Source organism: Rattus rattus, chromosome 7, assembly GCF_011064425.1.
Source record: "Rattus rattus isolate New Zealand chromosome 7, Rrattus_CSIRO_v1, whole genome shotgun sequence".
Classification (NCBI taxonomy): Eukaryota; Metazoa; Chordata; class Mammalia; order Rodentia; family Muridae; genus Rattus; species Rattus rattus.
In genome coordinates this window covers 90,963,187-90,984,386 of record NC_046160.1, presented here as the reverse complement: position 1 = coordinate 90,984,386, position 21,200 = coordinate 90,963,187, and the positions used below count along the sequence as shown (strand labels likewise).

The 21,200-nt window shown below is 44.3% G+C and overlaps 1 protein-coding gene across 2 annotated transcripts in view; it reads right to left on the bottom strand.

The window, feature by feature from the left end:
* Fntb (farnesyltransferase, CAAX box, beta) overlaps positions 1–16,659 on the bottom strand; it is an 85,285-nt gene extending 68,626 nt beyond the window's left edge. The window contains exon 1 of one of the 2 annotated variants that reach the window (XM_032907975.1): positions 16,381–16,659. In XM_032907975.1, the coding sequence (XP_032763866.1) occupies positions 16,381–16,524 (144 nt within the window). In that variant the 5' untranslated portion in view covers positions 16,525–16,659. The remainder of the gene's footprint in view (positions 1–16,380) is intronic. The other variant, XM_032907974.1, reaches the window with a different exon arrangement.
* Positions 16,660–21,200: the final 4,541 nt, after the last annotated feature.

Here is a 21,200-nt window from a genome sequence, read left to right as displayed (position 1 = left end):
ATCGCACCTTCCACTCAATGCTGTCTGCAGTGGACTGATATCGACCGTTCAAGTTAGATATGGATACCTGTCACGGGCCAGCTCTTTATAAAACTGGGGTCACATATCAGATATCCTGCATATCAGATTTTACAATTCATAACAGTAACAAAATTAGTTATGAAATGGCAGTGAGATAATTTATGGGTGGGGTCATACAACACAAGGAAATGTATTAAAGGGTCACAGCCTTAGAAATGTTGAGAACCACTGCTCTATATGGATAGATATTTTACATGGTTTCTCGGTGTTGCTCCATTTGAAATCTATGTAAACTTTATCATGCTAAGATAAGCTATTCTAGCTATTGAGATGGTAAAGTTGCTACTCAACACTCATTCACTACTAATAGATAATATATATTTTATCAACAATATTAAGAGCTTAATTATTTTAATACCTAATTTAATATATAAGTAATAAAAATTACTAAAAGGCAATATTAGATTTAAAGTCTCTATACTCTTTAGACTCACATATAAACACATGTATTTTACATATATATATATATATATATATATAAAAAAATGTATAAATATATAGGGGGCATGGGGGGTTGCCAACATGTATGTCACTTCCATGAAGTGCCCTTGAAGGCCAGAAGATGTTGGGTCCCCTAGAACTATAGTCACAGACAGTTGTGACCTTCCATGTGGGTTCTAAAAACTGAACCTAGTTTGAACCTAGGTTCTCTGGAAGAGCAGCCAATGCTCCTAACCACTGAACTTCCCCTCTAGTCCCCTCGATTATATATTTATAATATGTATGTAGCAGAAAATGTTCTTATGGGGACTGGAGAGATAGCTCCGCAGTTAAGAGCACTGACTGCTCTTCCAGAGGTCCTGAGCTCAATTCCCAGAAACCACATGGTGGCTCACAACCATCTGTAATGGAGTTCAAAGCCTTCTTCTGAAGAGGGCTACAGTATACTCACATACATAAAATAAATAATTCTTTTAAAAAACGTTATGATATATGAAATGTAATATAACATATCCATCTGTAATACGTATTTCACTATTTACATATATATTTATATATGACAGATGCAACATGAAGTTATCATTAAAGTTTGGTTATATTTGGTGGCTTTTCAGATGCAACTGTATACAGCATGTGTATGTTTTTAATTATAATCACCATTTTTTTTTTAGTACAGACAATAGGCTAAGGCCAAGCACTCTGCATTCCTAGTTCTAATAGCTAAAAGGATTAACATTGACTATACAAGTCCTGATCAATTATTTAAGTGAAAATAACTAACTCTTTTGTAAATTGCTACATTTTCTTTGATTTTGTTCTCTGAAGTCTTTGTGATATTTTTAGTTGTTGTCTGTTGATACTCTGCTACAAAAAGGTAAGAAATCTTTTTCTATTAGGAATCAGTGTATTTTAATAGGCACCAGGAGGCCATAGTTACAGCTGAGCCTTCAAATAAAGATAAGGGGCTGGAGAGACAGCTCTGCAGTTAATAGCATTTGCTGCTCCTCTAGAGAACCCAAGTGGGTTTCCTGGCAACCACATTTGGTGGCTCATGACTGCCTATAACTCTAGCCCTGGATATTCCATGTCCTTTTCGGGTCCCTGCATGCATGTGTGCAAACACTCACACACACACACACACACACACACACACACACACACGCATGCACGCACACATGCACGCACACAAATGCACGCATGCGTGCACTACAATAAATCTTTAGCTGAGTGTGGTGGCACATCCTTTAATACCAAGAGCTGGGAGGTAGAGGAAGGCAGAGCTCTATGAGTTCTAGCATAGCTTGGTCTACAGAGTAAGTTCCAGGACAACCAGGGCTAGTGAGATCTGTCTTATCTACCCCCAATTATAATAAATCAATTGATCCTGATTGAAGAGAGACTCAGCATTCACAAAAATTCAGGAGAGACTCCAGGAAAACTAAGACCCTTCTAAACAATTGCTTATGCTTGACCCAAAAAATGAGGCCTTTGACACTGCTTGCCTGCCTGCCATACTTCTCCCCACCCCCAACCTCCAGCATAGATCAAAGGGCAAAGCCTAATCACACCAAGGAGGAAGAATTAAAAGCAAAGCACAAGGCTTTAGCATCTATGTCTTCAGAGAAAAACTGTTCCAAGGCAAGGGGCATACTGTCAGTCAAAATGGAGTCCCCAGTGCCAGCCCATTAGAGAGTCACAAGGCCAGAGGTTACAGAGAAGGGGTTCTTATGAAGGTGACCTAAGGGTGAGGGTCTTCTAACTGGGGCTGCCGCATTCCGCTGCAGACCTTTCTTTCAGGCACCTGCAAGTCAAATTTCAAGAATGTTTCACACCAAGTCTCCAACAGATAACAGAGCATCCCAAATCCTCAAGATTGAAGAATGAGCAAGGAACAGAGGGGCACTGAAACAGGGGCTCTGAGACAACGGAATGAACGAATGCATTGTTTCTGCTGGAATCCCTTGCTGGGAGAGGACAGGCTGAAGCCTGGTGTGGGAGGAGGAGGAGGCCCTGCCCCTGAGGAGGGAGACGGTTGGTTCTGCCACCTCACCTCACAGTTAAGCCACCACAAGTCTCCTTTCATCTTTTCTACAAAGCTCTAACACTGCTGCATCAAAGGCAGACAGAATCTAAAGAACTTTCTCTCCCCAGTTCTGGCCAAACTAAATAGATCCATTTTCCTTCACTCATTTGTTTCTGCAACACAGGGAAACTGAGGCAACACACTGATAGACCTATGTGCCACAGTCCTATCCCCCCACACCTGGCCTCCTGCCTGCCCAAACTGCTCAGGTAAACTCCTTTGTTTACCTCAGGTTCTCACCACCCCACTGGGCCACTCCTGCATGCTCACACGTTTATAAAGCTCCATTTGTGACTGGGAATGCTGGCACTAGGGAGGCTGGGCATTTGAACCCAGCTTCAGCTACACAAGTGCAAGGCCAGCCTTGGCGACATAGTAAGGCCCTATTTAAAGACAACAAAATGGGGCTGGAGAGGTGCCTCGGTGGTTAAGAGGACACAGGGTAAATTCCCAGCATCCACAAATTCACAACTGTCTGTAACTCCAGTTCAAGGGAGTCTGACGCCCTCACACCAGTGCACATAAAATAAAATTAAATAAATTATTAAGACAACATCAACAAAATCAAATAAATAAGCTTCTAGTTTTCTCCTGTCACTCCGTCACCTGGTCGTCTACTGGGTCCTAGTTAGAGAGATGCAAACAAGAAAAAACCAACTGTTCTCTTCTTTCACTCCAGTGAGGGACGACACTGTGAAACTGTGTCCTTAGTGTCCATTTTCCTCCAGATTTTGCCCCAGAGCTTCATTCTGGGATGTTGCCTTGAGTCGCTGTTTCAGTAAACTTAACTGTGAGTACATATACGCTGAGTCCTCAAATCCCCGAAACTGAATCCTCAAACTTAAGCATGGCCTTAGGGACCTCCAACCCCCAGTGCAACGAGAAACGTGCTTTGTGGGACAGGATTAGAAAGAAGACATAAGGAAGTCCTTTTAGATCTTTATTAAGATGCATGGTGTCACTACCAGTAATTCTAATGCTCAAGAAGCCGGGCAGGGATCGACGCAAGTTCAATGCTAGCATGGTCTACATAGGAAGCTTCACGCAAAGCGGGGGCTACATGGTAAAACCCTGTCTCAAAAACACAAAAACAACAACAAAACCAAATCATTACAGTCTTCAGTTTCAGGGCTGGAGAGATGTTCAGTGGTTAAGAGCACTTGTCCTTGTAGACGTCCCAGGTTTGAGTCTCGGCACCTACATGGTGGCTCACAACTGTCCACAACTACAGTTCCAGAGACTCCAAGGCCCTGTGATACCTTCAGAAGGAGCCAGGCAGGCATGAGGTGACAGACATACATGTGAACAAAACACTCATACACAGAAAAATAAAGTAAATCTAAAGTTTTAAAAATAATTTAATTTGCCAGGCAGTGGTGACACATGACTTTAATCCCAGCACTCAGGAGGCAGAGGCAGATGGGTCTCTCTGTAAGTTCAAAGCCAGCCTGATCTACAGAACAGGTTCCAGGACAGCCAGAGCTACATAGAGTTAAACTGAAAAGCCAATGATCATCATCACCACCACCATCATCTTCTTCTTCTTCTTCATCATCATCAATTTGGAAAGATGAGTCAGTGGGTAAAATCACTTGCTGTGCAACCCTGAAGACCTGAGTTCAGATCCCAACACCTACATACCAAGCTGGACATGATCCCCCACACACCCCAGGGCTATGGGATGGTGACAAGAACATTACTATGGCTTGCCGGCTGCCTAGTTCTGGGTTCATGGAGCATTTTCAAAATAAGGCAGAGAGTGATGGGACACTGGGTCTCCACCCCAGTGCGCACAGGTGCTCTCACCCACCCACAGGCACCCGCACACACAAATGCACATATACACAACATACAGACACCTTAAACATAGGTGAACTAGGCTTGGATGGTAAAGGTGCTGTCTAGTACGCATGACATGAGGCTTTGGGCTCAATTACCCAGCACTTCACAAAAATAAACAAAAAGAAAGAAATATTGAGGGTCTGAATGTGATCGGCTGTTGTTGCTGTTACTGTTTCATTGTCTACAATCGAGAAGAACTGTGAAAACGACAACAACAAAACCTTCCAATACACGGATTTCCACACAGTGAAAGAGAGCCCAAGGACGCCAAAACACGCGTACCTCCTGTGACCGCTCGCCTTTTCTTTAATTTCCCTGCTTCCTTTTAATCCCACTGTTCTGTTTAATCTCTCCTTTCTACGTAAGTCCCCACAGGCAGGTACCAGACTATAGGACAGAAAGGCTGTTCAAGCTCGACAGCAACAGATTCTTTTCTTTGACTAAACAACCAAGGGCCCAGAGGCTGTGTCCCCAGAGCACCGAGCACACCGCACACCGTTCATAGCCATGTAAATGAACAGGAGCGGCTTCTCTCAGGAAAAGGATGGAGCTCAGAGTCTTTGACCTACTTCAGAAACACAGCTACATGACAAGATTACAAGAAAGGCCAGGATCAGCACAGAAGAGTAATTCCCTAGAGCCCGGCTCTTTACTGTTTAAAAATGGCCCCAAATAAGTGAGCCTTTATTGGATCCAATTTAAATATATACCCAAAGGCTATTAAAGACAAAAACAGAAAAGCAGAAGCTAGCAAGACGGTTCACTGGGTAAAGGCCGCCAAGCCCTGAGACCCACGTGACTGCAGGAACTGACCCCTGCAAGCTGGCCTCTGACCTCCACAAACACACTGTGATTCATGTGCACAAGTTCTTGCTCCCATGTACACACAAATAAGTGCATATACTTCATTTTTCTATTAAATCTTTGGACAAAAGGGGAAATTAAACATGAACTGGATATTAGATGGCACTACTGAATTAGGTTATTTTCTTCTTAGCCATGATGTTGTTGCCTTTATATAGAAGAAAGTCATTCTTAGGGGACAATATCTTCAAATAGCTTTAAAAACTTCAGGACAAAGCTGGGTGGTGGTAGCACACCATTAATCCCAGCATTTGGGAGGCAGAGGCAGGTAATCTCTGTGAATTTGAGGCCAGCCTGGTCCACAGAATGAGTTCCAGGACAGCCAAGGCTACACTGAGAAACCTTGTCTTGAATCAAACCAACCCCCACCCCCACAAATTTTTAGGACAAAAATCATACATAAAGTTTTAAGTATATAAAATTTATGTATACAGATATACATGTAAGCCACATATGTCTTCCACACCTCAGCTATTTCACAACTCTGAAGACAGTGAAAGACCTTAAGAAGCAAACCAACAGGGCTGTAAACAGTTCCCATCCACAGCCATCACTATCCTGGGGGTGTGATGGGTTCCGCAGCACCCCCTTCTCCTTTGGGAAGAAAGGCTGCCTTCTCCCCAGTGGCTCTGGCCAGGATGATGGCCCCTCCCTTTCACCTGGACTCCTCAGTATTACTCAGTATTAGAGGGATAGAAGGCACACCTAAATGACTAAGATATTTAAAAAAAAAAAAAAAAAAACCTCCAGATTTAAGAACCCAGAACACCTTGAGACCTTCCAACACCATCCAAGCAGGCAATGCATCTCCTTGGTCCTTAGTCCTGTGTCCCGAGTAACAAAAAGCATATACATTACGCTGAAGTTTAACTTCAGAAAACACAGGAACTCGCCTGAGGAGGCTGCAGTCTACTGAGGTGTCCCCTCTGAGGGAAAAAGAGCCAGGATGATGATAGCTCCATACTGGACATGGCCTTCCTGAGTACTGTCCCCTACATAGCCTTTTCCTCCCTTTAGCCCTCCGTGCCCCTGAATTACCTGAGATGGAGCTTTGAGGTCCATAACCCCTCCATCTTCTGAAGATGCTGGCCCGTGAATAAACCTGATCCCTTCCCACGGACTCCAGTCCCCCACACTTGGCTAACACTTTTCATTAATTCATAAATTCATCACATGCCTTCCCTGACTCTAAGTGAGTGAGACTCTCAGTTCTCCAAATGAACACATCAACAGTTTTCTTTAACTAATAATTAAAAGAAAATCTTTGACATAGTTCCTGTTCTGTCTCCATAAGACATCATTTAGAATCTTTTAAAAATGTATCCTTAGCCAGGCACAGTGCCGCACAGCTTTAACCCCAGCACATGGGAGGCAAAAGCAGGCAGATCTCTGTGAGTTACGGGCTAGCCTGGTCAACATAGTGAGTTCCAAGACAGCCAGAGCTACACAATGAGACCCTGTCTCGAAAAACAACAAAAATGCACTCTTGACTGTCACATTTGGGAGGGTGAGGAAGGAGACTCATGAAATCAAGGCCATTCTGGCTACATAAAAGCAAGGGTCTTTCAGTGGGTAAAAGTGCTTGCCACGGAAGCCGGACAACCTGAATTCAATTCTCAGAACTCACATAAAAAACCTGGGTGCAGTGGCATGGATCTGTACTTGAGAAGAGAGGCAGCCGGGAGGATTGCCTGGATGCTCACTGGCCTACAAGCCTGGAGAATTCAGTGCAGCAAGAAACCACAGCCTGTGAGATCCTGCCTCAACAGCCAGAAAGAGAAATCCTACTCCAACAAGTTATCCTCTGAGCTCCACAGGAGTACAGGTCACACACAAGTTCTCACACTCATATGCACATCACACTCCCACACTCACACACATATCACACTCACACACACACATCACACTTGCATCACACACTCAACATACATATCACACTCACACACATATCACACTCATACCACACTCACACACATATCACACTCACACCACACACACACACACACACACACACACACATCACACGCACACGCACACTCACATGCAGTCAAACACCTTAAATACCAGCACTCAAGAGACAGAGACAGATGGGTCTCTGAGTTCCAGGCCAACCTGGTCTACATAGTGAGTTCTATCTAGGCCATCTAGGACTACACAGTGAAACCATGTCTAGGAAAAGATAAAATTCTAGAAGAGGCTAAATTTTTTTTTCTTTTAAACCAGACATCCGTTACCTTTGCGGTTGGGGTTGGGAGTAGTCACCAACTAGGAAGAAGCATTATGGGATGCTTTGGTTTGACATAGGTTTGTGTACAAAGGAATGAGCGCCTGCCAAACTAAGTGCACGTTTAAATGTTACTCTGATTGTATGCAGATTTCATTCTGTATAAATTACATCTTGCATGAACTATATGTTAATATTAAACTCCAGTTAATGGGTGTGTAACAACTGTCTTGACATCTGCGACTTACTTTGAAACCCACTAGAGAGAGACAGTGGTGTGTGCCTGTAACCCAGCACTTGGAAAGCTTGGAGGGAGGATCCCAGTTCCAGGCAGCGGGAGATACCCAGTGAGGCAAACAAATGGAAAATAAAAGGCAGGTAAGCGGAGTTTGGGTCAGTGTTGAGTGTAGGCCTTGAGTTCAGCCCCAATGCCACAAGAGGGAAGGGAAAGGGGAAAGATCCCAGAAGCAGCGGGGTTATTCTGGCACACAGGACTCAGACACAGAGACCTAGGAATTTACGGCCAGCCTAAGCTACAAGACCCTCCCTCAACTCTTTAACCCCAGTCTGCCCCCTAAAATAGTAAAACTAAATGTTAACATGAGAATCCAGATGGGGGCTGGAGAGAGGGCTCAGTGGTTAAGAACACCGACTGCTCTTCCTGAGGTACCAAGTTCAATTCCCAGCAACCACGTGGTGGCTCACAACCATCTGTAATGAGATCTGGTGCCCTCGTCTGGTGTGTCTGAGGACAGTGACAGTGTGCTCACCCACACATTAAATAAATAAATAAATATTTAAAAAAAAAAAGAATCTAGATGGTGAGCATACGCTTTTCACCATGAAATTCTTTAACCTTGCTATGTTCAAAATTCTATAATAAACTATGAGAAAACAATAAAAGTAATTATTATTCCTATTTTTATTATGAAGAAATATTCTCACCAAGTGTGGAGTGTGGTGGTGCATGCCTTTAATTCCACTCAGGAGAGAGAGGCAGGTGGATCTCTGTGGGTTTTGAGACCAACCTCATCTACACAGTGACTTCCAGGATAGCCAGGGTTACATTGTGAGATCATGCCTCAAAAAACAGTAAAATATTTTCTTAGGCTGGGGAGCGGGGAGATGGCCTAGAGACTATGCCACAGAAACATAAGAACTTGAGTCTGTGACCACAGCAACAACATTAAAGCCAGGCATAGTACGTCTATTGCTCCTGCTCTATGGAACTGGATAAAAAGCACATAGCCAGCCACTGTAGCCAAAGTGGCAAAAAAATATAGCATGTGGTGGTTTGAAGAATGGTACCCAAGGGGCTGGAGAGATGGCTCAGCAGTTAAAAACACTGACTGCTCTTCCAGAGGTCCTGAGTTCATTCCCAGCAACCACGTGGTGGCTCACAGCCATCTGTAATGGGATCCAATGCCTTCTTCTGGAGTGTCTGAGGACAGCAATGGTGTACTCACAAAAACCAAATAAATCTTAAGAAAGAAAAAGAATAGTCCAAAAAAGAAAGGCTCATATACCTGAGTGCTTAGGGAGTGGCACTATTTGAACAGATTAGAAGGATTAAGAGATGTGGCCTTGTTGGAGGAAGTGCGTTACTGGAGTTGGGCTTTGAGGTTTTAAAAGCCAATGCAAGCCCAGAGTCTGTCTGTTTCTGTCTCTCTGTCTCTGTCTCTGTCTCTGTCTCTCTGTCTCTCTGGATCAGGATGTAGCTCATAGCCTGCCTATGCTGCCATGCTCCCTCTACTGAAGATAATGAACTAAACCTCTAAAACTGTGAGCCAGCCCCCAATTAGATGCTTTCTTCCTAAGAGTTGTGTGGTCACGGTGTCTCTTCACAACCATAGAACAGTGACTAAAATGAGGTGGAAGATGACAGAGAAAAAAGGCATGTGGCCAACCTCTGACCTCCACATGTGTACCCACGCACATATGAAAAGAAAAGAAAAAAAGAAATATTTTTCAATACTACTGTTATCCTCCCTCTATGTTGTAGGTGTCTAGAATATTCCTGAACAAAAGAGACTTTCCACCCCAGAGCCTGCCTTTGGCTCACCCACACTCTTTAAACATGAGCATGAAAAGGAAAAGCAGAAAGAGGCCTCCCCATGTGAACTGTGCTAGAAAACTAACATCCCAGAAGCTGGGAACCAGGATAAGTTAGTGAGAACCGGAAGCTCTGTAGTCTCAATACAGACCTACATACTGAGCCTAGGAGGATGGAGTCCATCCGCCAGTTTTTAACAAACCGTTAGGGACTCTGATGCATGCTCATGTTTGTTAGATCAAAAGGTGTGCCTGTGTGTTCTTGTGAGCCCTGTGGAGGTCAGAGGTCAGTGCTGGGTGCCTTCCTCAGCCACTCTCCACATTACTTTTGAGACAGGGTCTCTCACTGAACCTGAAGCTCACCAACCTGAAGTTATACAGCCGGCCAGTGAGCTCCAGGGATCCTCCTGCCTCAGTACCACCAGTGTAGGGGCTTTTACCTGGGTGCTGGGCACCTGATCACAGATCCTTATGCTTGTGTGACCATCTCCAAAGCCATAAAAGGCTTTTAAACGTGATAAAGTACTTTCTTCATTCATAAATGTTACTTTTTAAAAACACCAACCATACTATTCCTCTTCTCAACTGAAAGGATAACAAAAAAATTCTCTAATGTTCAAGAAGCAAAACATTTTCCTGGACAAATAACTTAATATTTGAGGAATATAGGCAAGTAGAGTATGTCACCCCAAAAGAAGACTGTGGGAGACCAGAACCCATGCCTCACAATAAGACCACAGGAGACAAAGCACAGCGCCGGCCATGAGCCTCTTTGGCGTGAGGATTATTTTGAGCTGATTATTTTGAGCAGCAGCAGACACAGCTTTGCAAACAGAGCGGAAGCTGCTCCTTTGTAAGAGGAAGTTTCCATCTCTAAAGAACATCTCCATCTTTCTCCACCTCCTCTGGCATCCTCCTCTCCCCTCCACTACCACCCTCCTCCCAACATGAAAGATAACTCCAGATTCCTTTCCTCAAAGCACAGTGTGAATCCGCACAACAAACCTTACTACTGATTTCTGCCCTCTTCCAGGTCACCTTCCTGTCACAGGCTTCCCAACACTGCAGTTAAAGACCTTGCTCAAGTCAGAACTAAGTCACCTCTTAGAGAGTCACTAACTTCTCTGGGTATCAGCATGAGATGCATGTTAATGACCTTCTGTGTGGCTTCTCTTGCTAATCTCTTCTGACCCAGACAGTTCAAGGTAAAAACTCAGAAAGAGGAGAAACTTTCCTTTTTAAATATTCATGTTATCAGTGTGTGTGTGTGTGTGTGTGTGTGTGTGTGTGTGTGTGTGTGTGTGTGTGTGTGTGTGTGAAAGCCACAGCACATGTGAGGACAGCAGAGGACAACTTTAAGCAGTTGGCGTTCTACTTCCGTCTTGCAGACACTTCCACCAGTCGAGCCATCCCACTGTCTCCGACCCTTTTACTGTCTGAGACAGGGTCTCACTAAATTGCCCAAGCTGTCCTTGAACTCACTATGGAATGCAGGCTGGGCTTGAACTTGCCATCCTCCTGCCTTAGCCCGACTCCAACCCTGAAGCAGATGGGATTAAAGACCTGTTCTACTAAGCCTGAGTCAGTCCTCAACCTGGTAATTTGTGTTGTTTTGTTTTTGAGACAGGATTTCTCCCTGTAGCCCTGGCTGTCCTGGAACTCTCTCTGTAGACCAGGTTGGCCTCAAATCCACCTGCCTCTGTCTGAATGCTGGGATTAAGCCTGGTTTCAGTGGTAATTATCTTACTCATATGATCTAGAAAAACACATTTGATTGCTCGAAAAGTGGTGATAATAAAAAGAAACAAAGAATTTTAAGAAAATCGCCTTATGGATAAAAGAATAATGACATTTCTAAATTAATGCTACATAAAGTATAAAATATAAGTGTGTGTGTGTGTGTGTGTGTGTGTGTGTGTGTGTGTGTGTGTGTGTGTGTGTGTGCAGTGCTAGGGGTTGAACTTACAGCCTCTCATATAGCTCTACCACCAAGCTATATCCCAAGGCCCACGGTTACCTAAATTTAAATGCAATTTTTCTCAACAGGCACTTGAATCCTTTGCTACATACCTGAAGGTCTAAAAGTGCTTGTATTTCATCCTAACCAGAAAAATATGTAGACTTCTTTTTGTTTGGTAGACCTAGGAGCCTTACATTTCCAGCCCAGTTTTCTTTTTGCTTATTTATGTTTTTTTTAATATTAAAGTACATACAACATTTTAAAGATACACACACACACACACACACACACACACACACACTGTAGCTGTCTTCAGACACCAAAAGAGGGCATCTGATCCCATTACAGATGGTTGTGAGCCACCATGTGGTTGATGGGAATTGAACTCAGGACCTCTGGAAGAGCAGTCAGTGCTCTTAACCACTGAGCCATCTCTCCAACCCTATTTGTTTGTTTATAAACAGGGTCTTGCAACGAAGCATAAACTGGCCTTGAACTATGGTTTCCTTGACTCATCCTCCAAGTGCTGGGATTATGGAGTATGCACCACCATAGCCAACTTCACCCTCCCTTTCAGATTTACCTAGATTTGATATTTAAATAATACCATCTCACATTCCCCTTAGAGTTGTCTGACAGAAACAACCCTTTCATTTCCAGTGGAAGATTCAGTCGGTGACAGTGGCACACACCTTTAATCTCAACACTTAGGAGGCAGAGGCAGGTGGATCTCTGAGTTCAAGGCCACCCTGATGGACAGGGTGAGTTCCAGGACTGAGAGACCCTGTCCAAAGAAAAAAAGTGGAAGATGTTTTTGTTCTCTGTCTCTCTGTTCAAGGGTAAACTGAAAACAAACAGCAGTTAGAAACAAGTGTTAGCAAGGCCACCACTGAGACTGAGACTATTCACAGTAACTTGAAGTTTGCAATAAGGGGATTCCGATGGCAGGATAATGATGAGGGTGGAAGTTAACAGCACAACCTCACCTTGCTATCTACTCAGAAAAGGCCCTTGGGCATCACATCCACTGGCAAAATCCTTATCAAGGGATAGACCTTCACAACTGTCAAGAAACTGGCTACACCTGACAAGCAGTCTGTCACCTCTCACCAAGAGCAGTGCAAGAGCCTCCCAAGCCTGCCTCTTATCTCCACCCTAATCTCTGTGTGTGTGTGTGTGTGTGTGTGTGTGTGTGTGTGTGTGTGTGTGTGTTATTCACCCCTGAGTGTGGGTGCCCTTGGAGAGCAGAGGCCTCAGATACCCCTGGAGTGGGAGTTCCAGGTTGTAACCACCCCGTGTGTGCCAAGAACCAAAGTCAGGTCCTCTGGAAAGGCAGCACACGCTCTCAACAGCTGAGCCATTTCTCCAGCCCAACCCCTCCTCCCCACACACATATACGATTCTTGACAGTAACCTGAGCACTCTATTAAGTTACGATTCAGAGTGTGTCACTGCTGAGTCCTGGCAGCTCAAAGGTCTGAAAGTGGTTAGGGAAGGAGTGTTGAGAGAGAGTAAGGGTCTCTGGAGAAGGTACTGGAGATCTGAATTTAAGCCTGGGAAAACTTCAGGTCACAGCACTGCAGGAGTGAGGACATGCTCTGATTTCATCCTTCACTCTCTTGACTTCTAGCAATATTTCATGGCTCAATCCCAGCACAAGAGACAAGGGAGACTGTTAATACAGATCTACTTCCTGAGGCAAATCTAAAGATCTACGGTGAGTATGCTTGGTAAATGCAAGCTTTCCAGCCAGTGGCTTCTCAACTCAATTGGCCCTTTCAAACTCAGCAGCCATAGCCACACATGATTCCATTTCATCCCCTGTCTCCTGGCCTGTCCTCACCTGGCACACTCCCACCTCAGGCTTTTGCATACGCTTTCCCAGCCCAGAACGCTCATCCATTTGGTCCCCTCACATACTTCAAACACGATCAGATCAAGCATGATATCCTTGGCAACCCTCCGCTCACTGTGTTTTAAGTTTCTAGAAAACTCCTTTTTATCCTCCCTTCTCTGTGGAACTGGTTGTAGATCCGGCCTTGCACATGTTTAAGCACATGCTCTACCAAAGTAACACCCCCATTCCTCATGCTTTTCTTTCCTTAATTGGCTGACTCCCTGGCCTGGAACAATTCTCTTAAAATTCCTTAAAAACATCAAACCCATGTCCTTTGTTCACTGACTCATGCCAAGTGTCTGAGCGGTGTCTAGCACCTAAGAGATTTCTTTAAAAAATTTCATTTTATTCTTTTGTGTGTATGAGTGCTATGTCTGTGCACCACATACAGGAAGAACCCCTAGAAGCTAGAATAGGACATCAGATGCCCTGAGACTGGAGTTACAGGCAGCCGTGAGCCACCTTGTAGGGTCCTAGGGATTGAACGCAGGTCCTCTAGAAGAGCAGCCAATGCTCTTAACCACTGAGCCATCACTCGTGCCCTCAAGAATTTCCTCAAAGTAAATGAACAGAATAGAAGGCCTCATGAGAAAGAGCTCTTTGCACTCCTTACAAGTTTTACTCCTGTTATTAAATTCTTACATTACTGTTTAATAAATGAAGGTTTCCAAGTAATGAGATAGCAAGCATTAATCCTTATTGTCGTGACATAAAACTGAGCTGTCAGCAAATCTTTGAGGAAGTTTTGGTCAAATCCAAAAAATTCACAGTACGCTCTTGGACAATTCCTCCCAGCAATGTTATTTCTTATGGCTGCACTATGTTAGCCACTAACCAGACAGTTCTCTGAGCCTCTGCCTTCTCTGTCAGAATGTGTTAAGAACTGAGTGACACATTCGGAGAGCACTGAGCACTCCGCTGGAACCAAATGAATGGTCAGTGTGGTGATTATTAAAATGCAGAGGAAGCCATAAAAATGAAGTATCACCGGCTGGAGAGATGGCTCAGTGGTTAAGAGCACTGACTGCTCTTCCAGAGGTCCTGAGTTCAATTCCCAGCAACCACAGGGTGGCTCACAACCATCTGTAATGGAATCTGATGCCCTCTTCTGGTGTCTGAAGACAGCTACAGTGTTCTCATATGAAAAAATAAGTAAGGATTTTTAAAAAATGAAATATCACATTATCTTCTTAGTCAGGGTCTCTGTTGCTGCGACGAAACACCATGACCAAAGAGCAAATAGGAGAGGAAGGGTTGATTTGGCGGCTTATACTTCCAGATCACAGTTCATCATTGGAGAAGGCCAGGGCTGGAACCTGGAGGCAGGAGCTGATACAGAGACCATTGGAGGGTGCTGCTTACTGGCTTGCTTCCCTGACTTGCTCAGCTTGCTTTTCTATAGATACCAGAACCATCGGCCTGGAGATGGCACCACCCACCATAGGCTGGGCTCTCCCCCACTGATCACCAATTGAGAAAATGCTCCACAGCTGGATCTCATGAGGCGTTTCCACAACTGAAGCTCCTTCCTCTCTGATGACTTCAGCTTGTGTCAAGTTGACACACAAACCAGCCAGTCCACCTTCCTACTAACTGCAACTCTTTTTTTTTGGTTCTTTTTTTTGGAGCTGGGGACTGAACCCAGAGCCTTCAGGTTTTCGTTACTGATGAAAGATTTCTTTGCAATGTTTTGTAAAAGACTTCTGTGGGGAACAGTTAACTAAGTCAGAGAGCTGAAGTCAAAAAGTAAGTTTCCTTTATTACCCCTAAAGCCCACAAGGCCTCTGCGACTACGTGAATAACCATGTGTCCAATCCCTTGTTTTGTTATGAATTTTCTTTAGGGCAAGCAAGGTGGCTCAGAAGGTGGAGATGCTTGCTATGCAAGCCTGCCAACTTCAGCCGGATCTTCCAAACCCACATGGTGCGCCCTGGCATCAACTCCCACAAACACAAAATACACACAGTCACACACATGAAAATTACAAATCTATATAATCATTATTTGCTGTTAGTTTTCCCTAAATAGAGGCTCCCACCTTAAGGCAGGAAGGATGAAGCGGGTCCCTCCACAGTTAAGCCTGGGTACTAAGCTTAGTAAGATCTTAGTAAGTGGCTGCATGCCCATTCTTAGTGACAAGACTCATCCTGACCACTTCTAGTAACAGATGGGTAAACAGCTCTACAACCGCCAATTTGGGAACAATTCCAAATGGAGAGGGAGAAAAATGAAATTCACTACTCACACCTTAAACACTTTTCAAAATGGCATGTCTGGTATACCCTAGGCCTTAGTGACTCACAAGCAGCTCAAACCCCATACTTTTTTGTTCTTTCCGAACTATACAGTTTTCCAGTCTGTCTTCCCCAACCAGGCTCTTGCCTAGGGGCTGTTTATCTTTTACTGTTTTCCCAGCGTTCAACAGCAGGTGCTCAAACGGTTACCCACCACGCGGTAGGCCTCAATCTGACCTGGCAGATCAGAAATTAAATCGATTTTGGGATGCCCTGACCACAGTCCGGCCGTTCGGTCCCCTAAATGTCCAGAAACTGCGAGCATGTGAAGGAAAAGTGAGCGGTCGGTCCTAGAACCTCAAGACATCTAGACAGAACGGAGCGGGCTACCTGGTCTGCCCAGGCTGCTGTGGACTCCAGACACACCACACGATTCTTTACAACTTCCGAAGCAGAGAGGACAGGGGTACTGTCCTGTTCTCCAAATCCAACCCTGACAACAACCCTTTCCTACCCAAGTAAGCCCCGCAAACGCTCCACTCAGAAGCCCCAATCTGGGAGCCTAGAGCTCGGGGGCGGGGGCGCAGTGCACTACGGGAGTTGTAGTTCCATGGAGAGTTTTGCACCCACACAGGCCTACATATGGGACTCCTACTCCCAGAAGGCCCCGCGCGGGCGCCTCGCCCAGTCCTGCCACCTCACCTGTTCTATGGACGTGACTGTTTCCACTGAGTCGTCTTGCAACCGCTCCCGCGCGTGCTCAGGTCTCAGACTATACAGCGGTTCTGACCAAACAGGGGAAGAAGATGGAGGACAATAATAGGTGAAGGAACTCGAAGAAGCCATGATCGGGAGAGCTGCGAGCGCTGTATAGGACTCAGCTTCGTCCAGCAACAACGCGCATTGAAACTCGAGCGGGCTAAGGCGCTACGGAAAGTGGGTAGAGTCAAAAAGATTATGAACGCGAATCTCTCCTCCCACCTACACATCTTCAAGAAGTGAGTTACTGGGATACTGCCGCCCCCCGTCGGGCAGATGAGCTGCTGCAGGAGCTCAGTTTCCTGGAGCGCGAGAAAGGATATCTAGGATATCTATTATGCAAATAATAAAAAAAAAGTCAACGTTTCGCTCTTGCCCAATTGTAATGCAGTAGTTTGCGATTTCAGCTGTTCAAGAACCCAAAGAATGTAACTTAAAAAGCATTTCTGACATCTGTCTTTATTGCCTCAGTCACGCTATTAACTAATAGAATTACCACGCACCTTTGGGTCCTTGACAGCCTCTTAGGAGAAGCCTGAGCTTGTCTGTAAATTAGCAGAATTGCAGGTCTCAGTACTCAGAGATAGAGGAGTGGAGTACTGTAATTTTCTCCCTTGGAGGTTACAGTGCAATGGCAGAAACTAAAATACCATAGAAGAAATGAGTGTAAATGCACCATCCAAAGAAATGTCAACAAATATTCATGAAGCACCTGCTACTTGTTCTGTGCCAGAGTCCAGGAATGCAAAAGTGAACCAAATTACAAAGTCCTTTCCCTTGGAATACATCTGAATTTCATTTTAGAGGAATAGACAGAATTAAATAAATGAACATAAATATTTGATGACTTCCAATTATGGTATCACAGAAAATAATAGAGTCAGGCCTGGAGGGGTGGCTCAGCAGTGGCTGCAGTTCCAGAGGATTCCAAGCCCCCACCTGGAGACTTCCAGCCACCTGTAATTCCAGTTCTAGAGGATCCGACGCCCTTTTCTGGCCTCCATGGACAACATACACACAAGTAATGCACATGTGTACACGCAGGCAAAATACCCATATGCCTTATTTTTAGTGTTACTTTATATATATATATATATATATATATATATATACCAGCAATATATTCAGATCACAGTTTCCCCTCACCCAAAGCTTCCCCATCTCCCTGTCCACCCAACTCCACACCTTCCTTCTTTTCTCTCTCTTTAGAAAACAGTCAAACCAAAAAAGGGGGGTTACGACAAACCAGAACTTAAAAATAGAGAAAGTGCAATAAATACAGGTTTGCATACAAAATTAAATTTGTGGAAATTAGAAAGGAAAGGAAATAAAAGTATCTGAGACTGACGGAATAAATTGGATTCTAATTAGATTTGGTGGCTGAGACCTAAAGGAGCAGCCGTCTATAACAAAACAATCAAGGACATAAGAAGACAGACAGCATTTGAAGGAACATACCAGAAATTTACTCATGCATGCTTGGGTATCCCTCACAAATACAATGTTAAAGTGATTTTAGGAAAGCCCTGTGGGGCTAGAAAGACAGTGGTGAAGAGCACTTGTTGCTCTTACAGAGGACCTTTTTATTTATGGGGCTGGCTCTTTGGTAAAGAGTATTTGATGCTCTTGCAAAGGACCTGGGTTGGGTCCCCAGCACCCATGTGGTAACTTCTTTAACTCCAGTTCCAGGCATTTAAACACCTTCTCCTGGTCTCTGCAGACTTTCACACCCATGAGGTACATATGCACACGAATATACATAAAAAATATATATGTTTTAATCTTTAGGAAAACCCTACCACATTCGTACAGCAATAAACAAGGATCTTTTCCAGGACCTACATCAAAAGGCCTAAATCAGAAGCAGGAGGGTGGCTTAATACAATTTATTGGACAACATGAGGAGCAGAGTTCAGAGCCACAGTAGCCACATAAGTGGTGAGTATGTGGGCTGTAAGTCCAGCCTCAGAAGGCCAAGGTGGTGAGCGCCCAGAACAAGCTGACCACCTGTGTGAGTGAGCTCTGGGTTTAAGGTTAAAGAGAGAATAAGGCTGATTCCCAACATTAACCTCAGACCCTCACATGCACATACAAACATGTGCCCACAAACATGCAAAGCCATGCATACTTATGCACACATAAGAAAGGAAAAGAAACTACATCAGAGTAAGAGGTTAAATTATTTAAGATGAGAAGTTGTGGGAAAAGATAATGGATGTCCCGAGGCTGGTAGTGTAGCTCAGTGGAAGTGCCTAGTGTGCGCAAGGTTGAGCTTGATCTGTAGCAACACATGCACAGAACACGCACTCTACTCCCTGCTCAGAGCACTCTAATACGCTGCTACTCACCCCAAGCCACATGTCTAAGGTCCAGGGCCTATACAGTATTACACAACTGACCATCTCTCCGTTCTCAGGCAAACAGGTACTCAGATCCCAGGTGTGAGGTGGAGGCTTGGTGCTGGAGGCTTCCTGTGGTATACACGGTCACGTGCCCATCTTTTTCATTTGTTTGTTTTCTGAAACAGCGTTTCTCTATGTAGCCCTGGTAGTCCTGGAAGTCACTCTGTAGACTAGGCTGGCTTTGAACTTAGAGATCTGCCTGCCTCTTCCTCCAGAGTGCTGGAATTGAAGGCGTGCCCCATCACTACCCGGTTTTCACTTGCCCATCTTGGTGTGAGGGGAAAATCTGTAGTATCAGAAGACCAGATTACCAAATCTGGGAACATGTGGGACGGTGATTAGGACCACAGATATCAGGTATAAAAAGTCTTAACGAACTTCCTGCTATAGTCACATTTTTTCTTTCCCTTAGCTCTGCAGGTATCTGATAAGGTCTGACTTGGATCTAAGGATTCAGCTTTTTATGTAAAAAGCTTCTTCGCTAAATAGGTAGAAACTTTTTTCAATCTTTTTTTTTTTTTTTCCAGAGCTGGGGACCAAACCCAGGGCCTTGCACTTGCTAGGCAAGCGCTCTACCACTGAGCTAAATCCCCAACCCCAACTTTTTTCAATCTTAAAAGTAGGGTCGTTGAAGGAATAGGTGAAAGGGATTTGCAACAGAGTGTTGAATCTGTCACAGGACACATAGAACAGCTGTAAATTTTATTCTAGAAATAGAAGTGTGTGTGTGTGTGTGTGTGTGTCTGTGTATATGTGTATATGTATGTGTGTGTGCTAGCATGTGTGCGTGTGTGTGTGTGTGTATGTGTGTGTGTGGTGCTGGGGGCTAAACCAGGGCCACGTACATATTAAGTACTCTACCATTGAGCTATATCCCAGGCACAGAAATTCTTGAAATCCATTCTAAAACCCAGTCTCCTGTGCAGTGAGATCCAAAAGATTTTAATAGGATCCTGGCAAAAAGTCTCCTGCAAGAGAGTGTTAGTTCACTCAACAAACATTTATTGAGTATCCGTTATGTGGTAGGCACTGGGCTAAGTGCTTAGGAGACAGTGCTGAACCAGCCGGTTGGTCTCTGCCCTATGGGTCTCATGACTTATCAGAAGAAACAGACACTAAGTGGTAATGTAAAACTGTTTCATTACGGTTCAGGAAAATGACTAAGTGGGCTGGAGAGATGGCTCAGCAGTTAAGAGCACTGACTGCTCTTCTAAAAGGTCCTGAGTACGATTCCCAGCAACCACACGGTGACTCACAACCATCTGTAATGGGGATCAGGTGACAGTGACAGTGTACTCACATATAATAAATAAATAAATCTTTTTTTAAAAAAAAAGGAAGAGAGGAAGAGGAGGAGGAAGAAGAAGAAGAAGAAGAAGAAGAAGAAGAAGAAGAAGAAGAAGAAGAAGAAGAAGAAGAAGAAGAAGAAGAAGAAGAAGAAAACAAGTATGGCAGAAAGAAGCACTGAGTGTTACAAGATTGTGTAACAGCTCACACCTGAGGCAGTCTGACCTGGAGACTCCCAAGAGGAAATGAGCTGGCTAAACTAGGGTGTTGCTCAGGTAGAGAACCCAATGATATCCAAAAGTCAGAAGAAGTGCTGAGAGCCTTGAATTGCTGGGTGTTGTGTATGAGCAACAAGATCAGCCAGCCCTGGATCAGCCCAGCCTTCCAGTTGTCCTTGTGGGTTTAACTGCTGGTCCCCAAGACAGAATGCCAGTCAGTCCATGCATCCCTGCAGAGATCGACTGGAAGAGACCATCTTCACAGTGATAACCCATGGCAACTCCAGCAATTCCCACTTGGACCCTAGATGATGTGGGTTGGTTCACCGAAATTCCTACTATTTGTGTGTTTCTTTTTCTTTCCTATATTGAGTGCTGAATCATGCTTCTTCAAAGATGTTACAATGTTGACAGTGCTAATTTGCATTTGGAAAAGCAAGGAAACAAAGAAAAAGTTAATGATCTAAATGAACCACTAGAGGTCGCCTGTGACACCCTCCCACTCCCTGCACACATACAAACAAACAGAGCTGACAAACATATTTGGGGGCTCACTTCGAACTCTCCTCCCTGTTCATTTTTGTTGCTTATTTGCTTGGGCTTCAGTTTGAGTTTTTATTCAAATGCCTGATACTGACTTTTTTTTTTTTTTGTCTGAATCAAGTGAGCCAACATCCTCAGAGAGTGGAAGCCTTCCTTATAACTCCATGTAGCTGGATCCAAGGGCAAGTCTCAAGTCTTCCTGTTTGATGTTCTGGCAGCATTTATATGGTTGATCTTTACCTCAGTGAACCACTTTCTTGTTTAAAAAAATCTTTGTTTGATGATAATGATGATGTTGGTGATGATGGTGGTG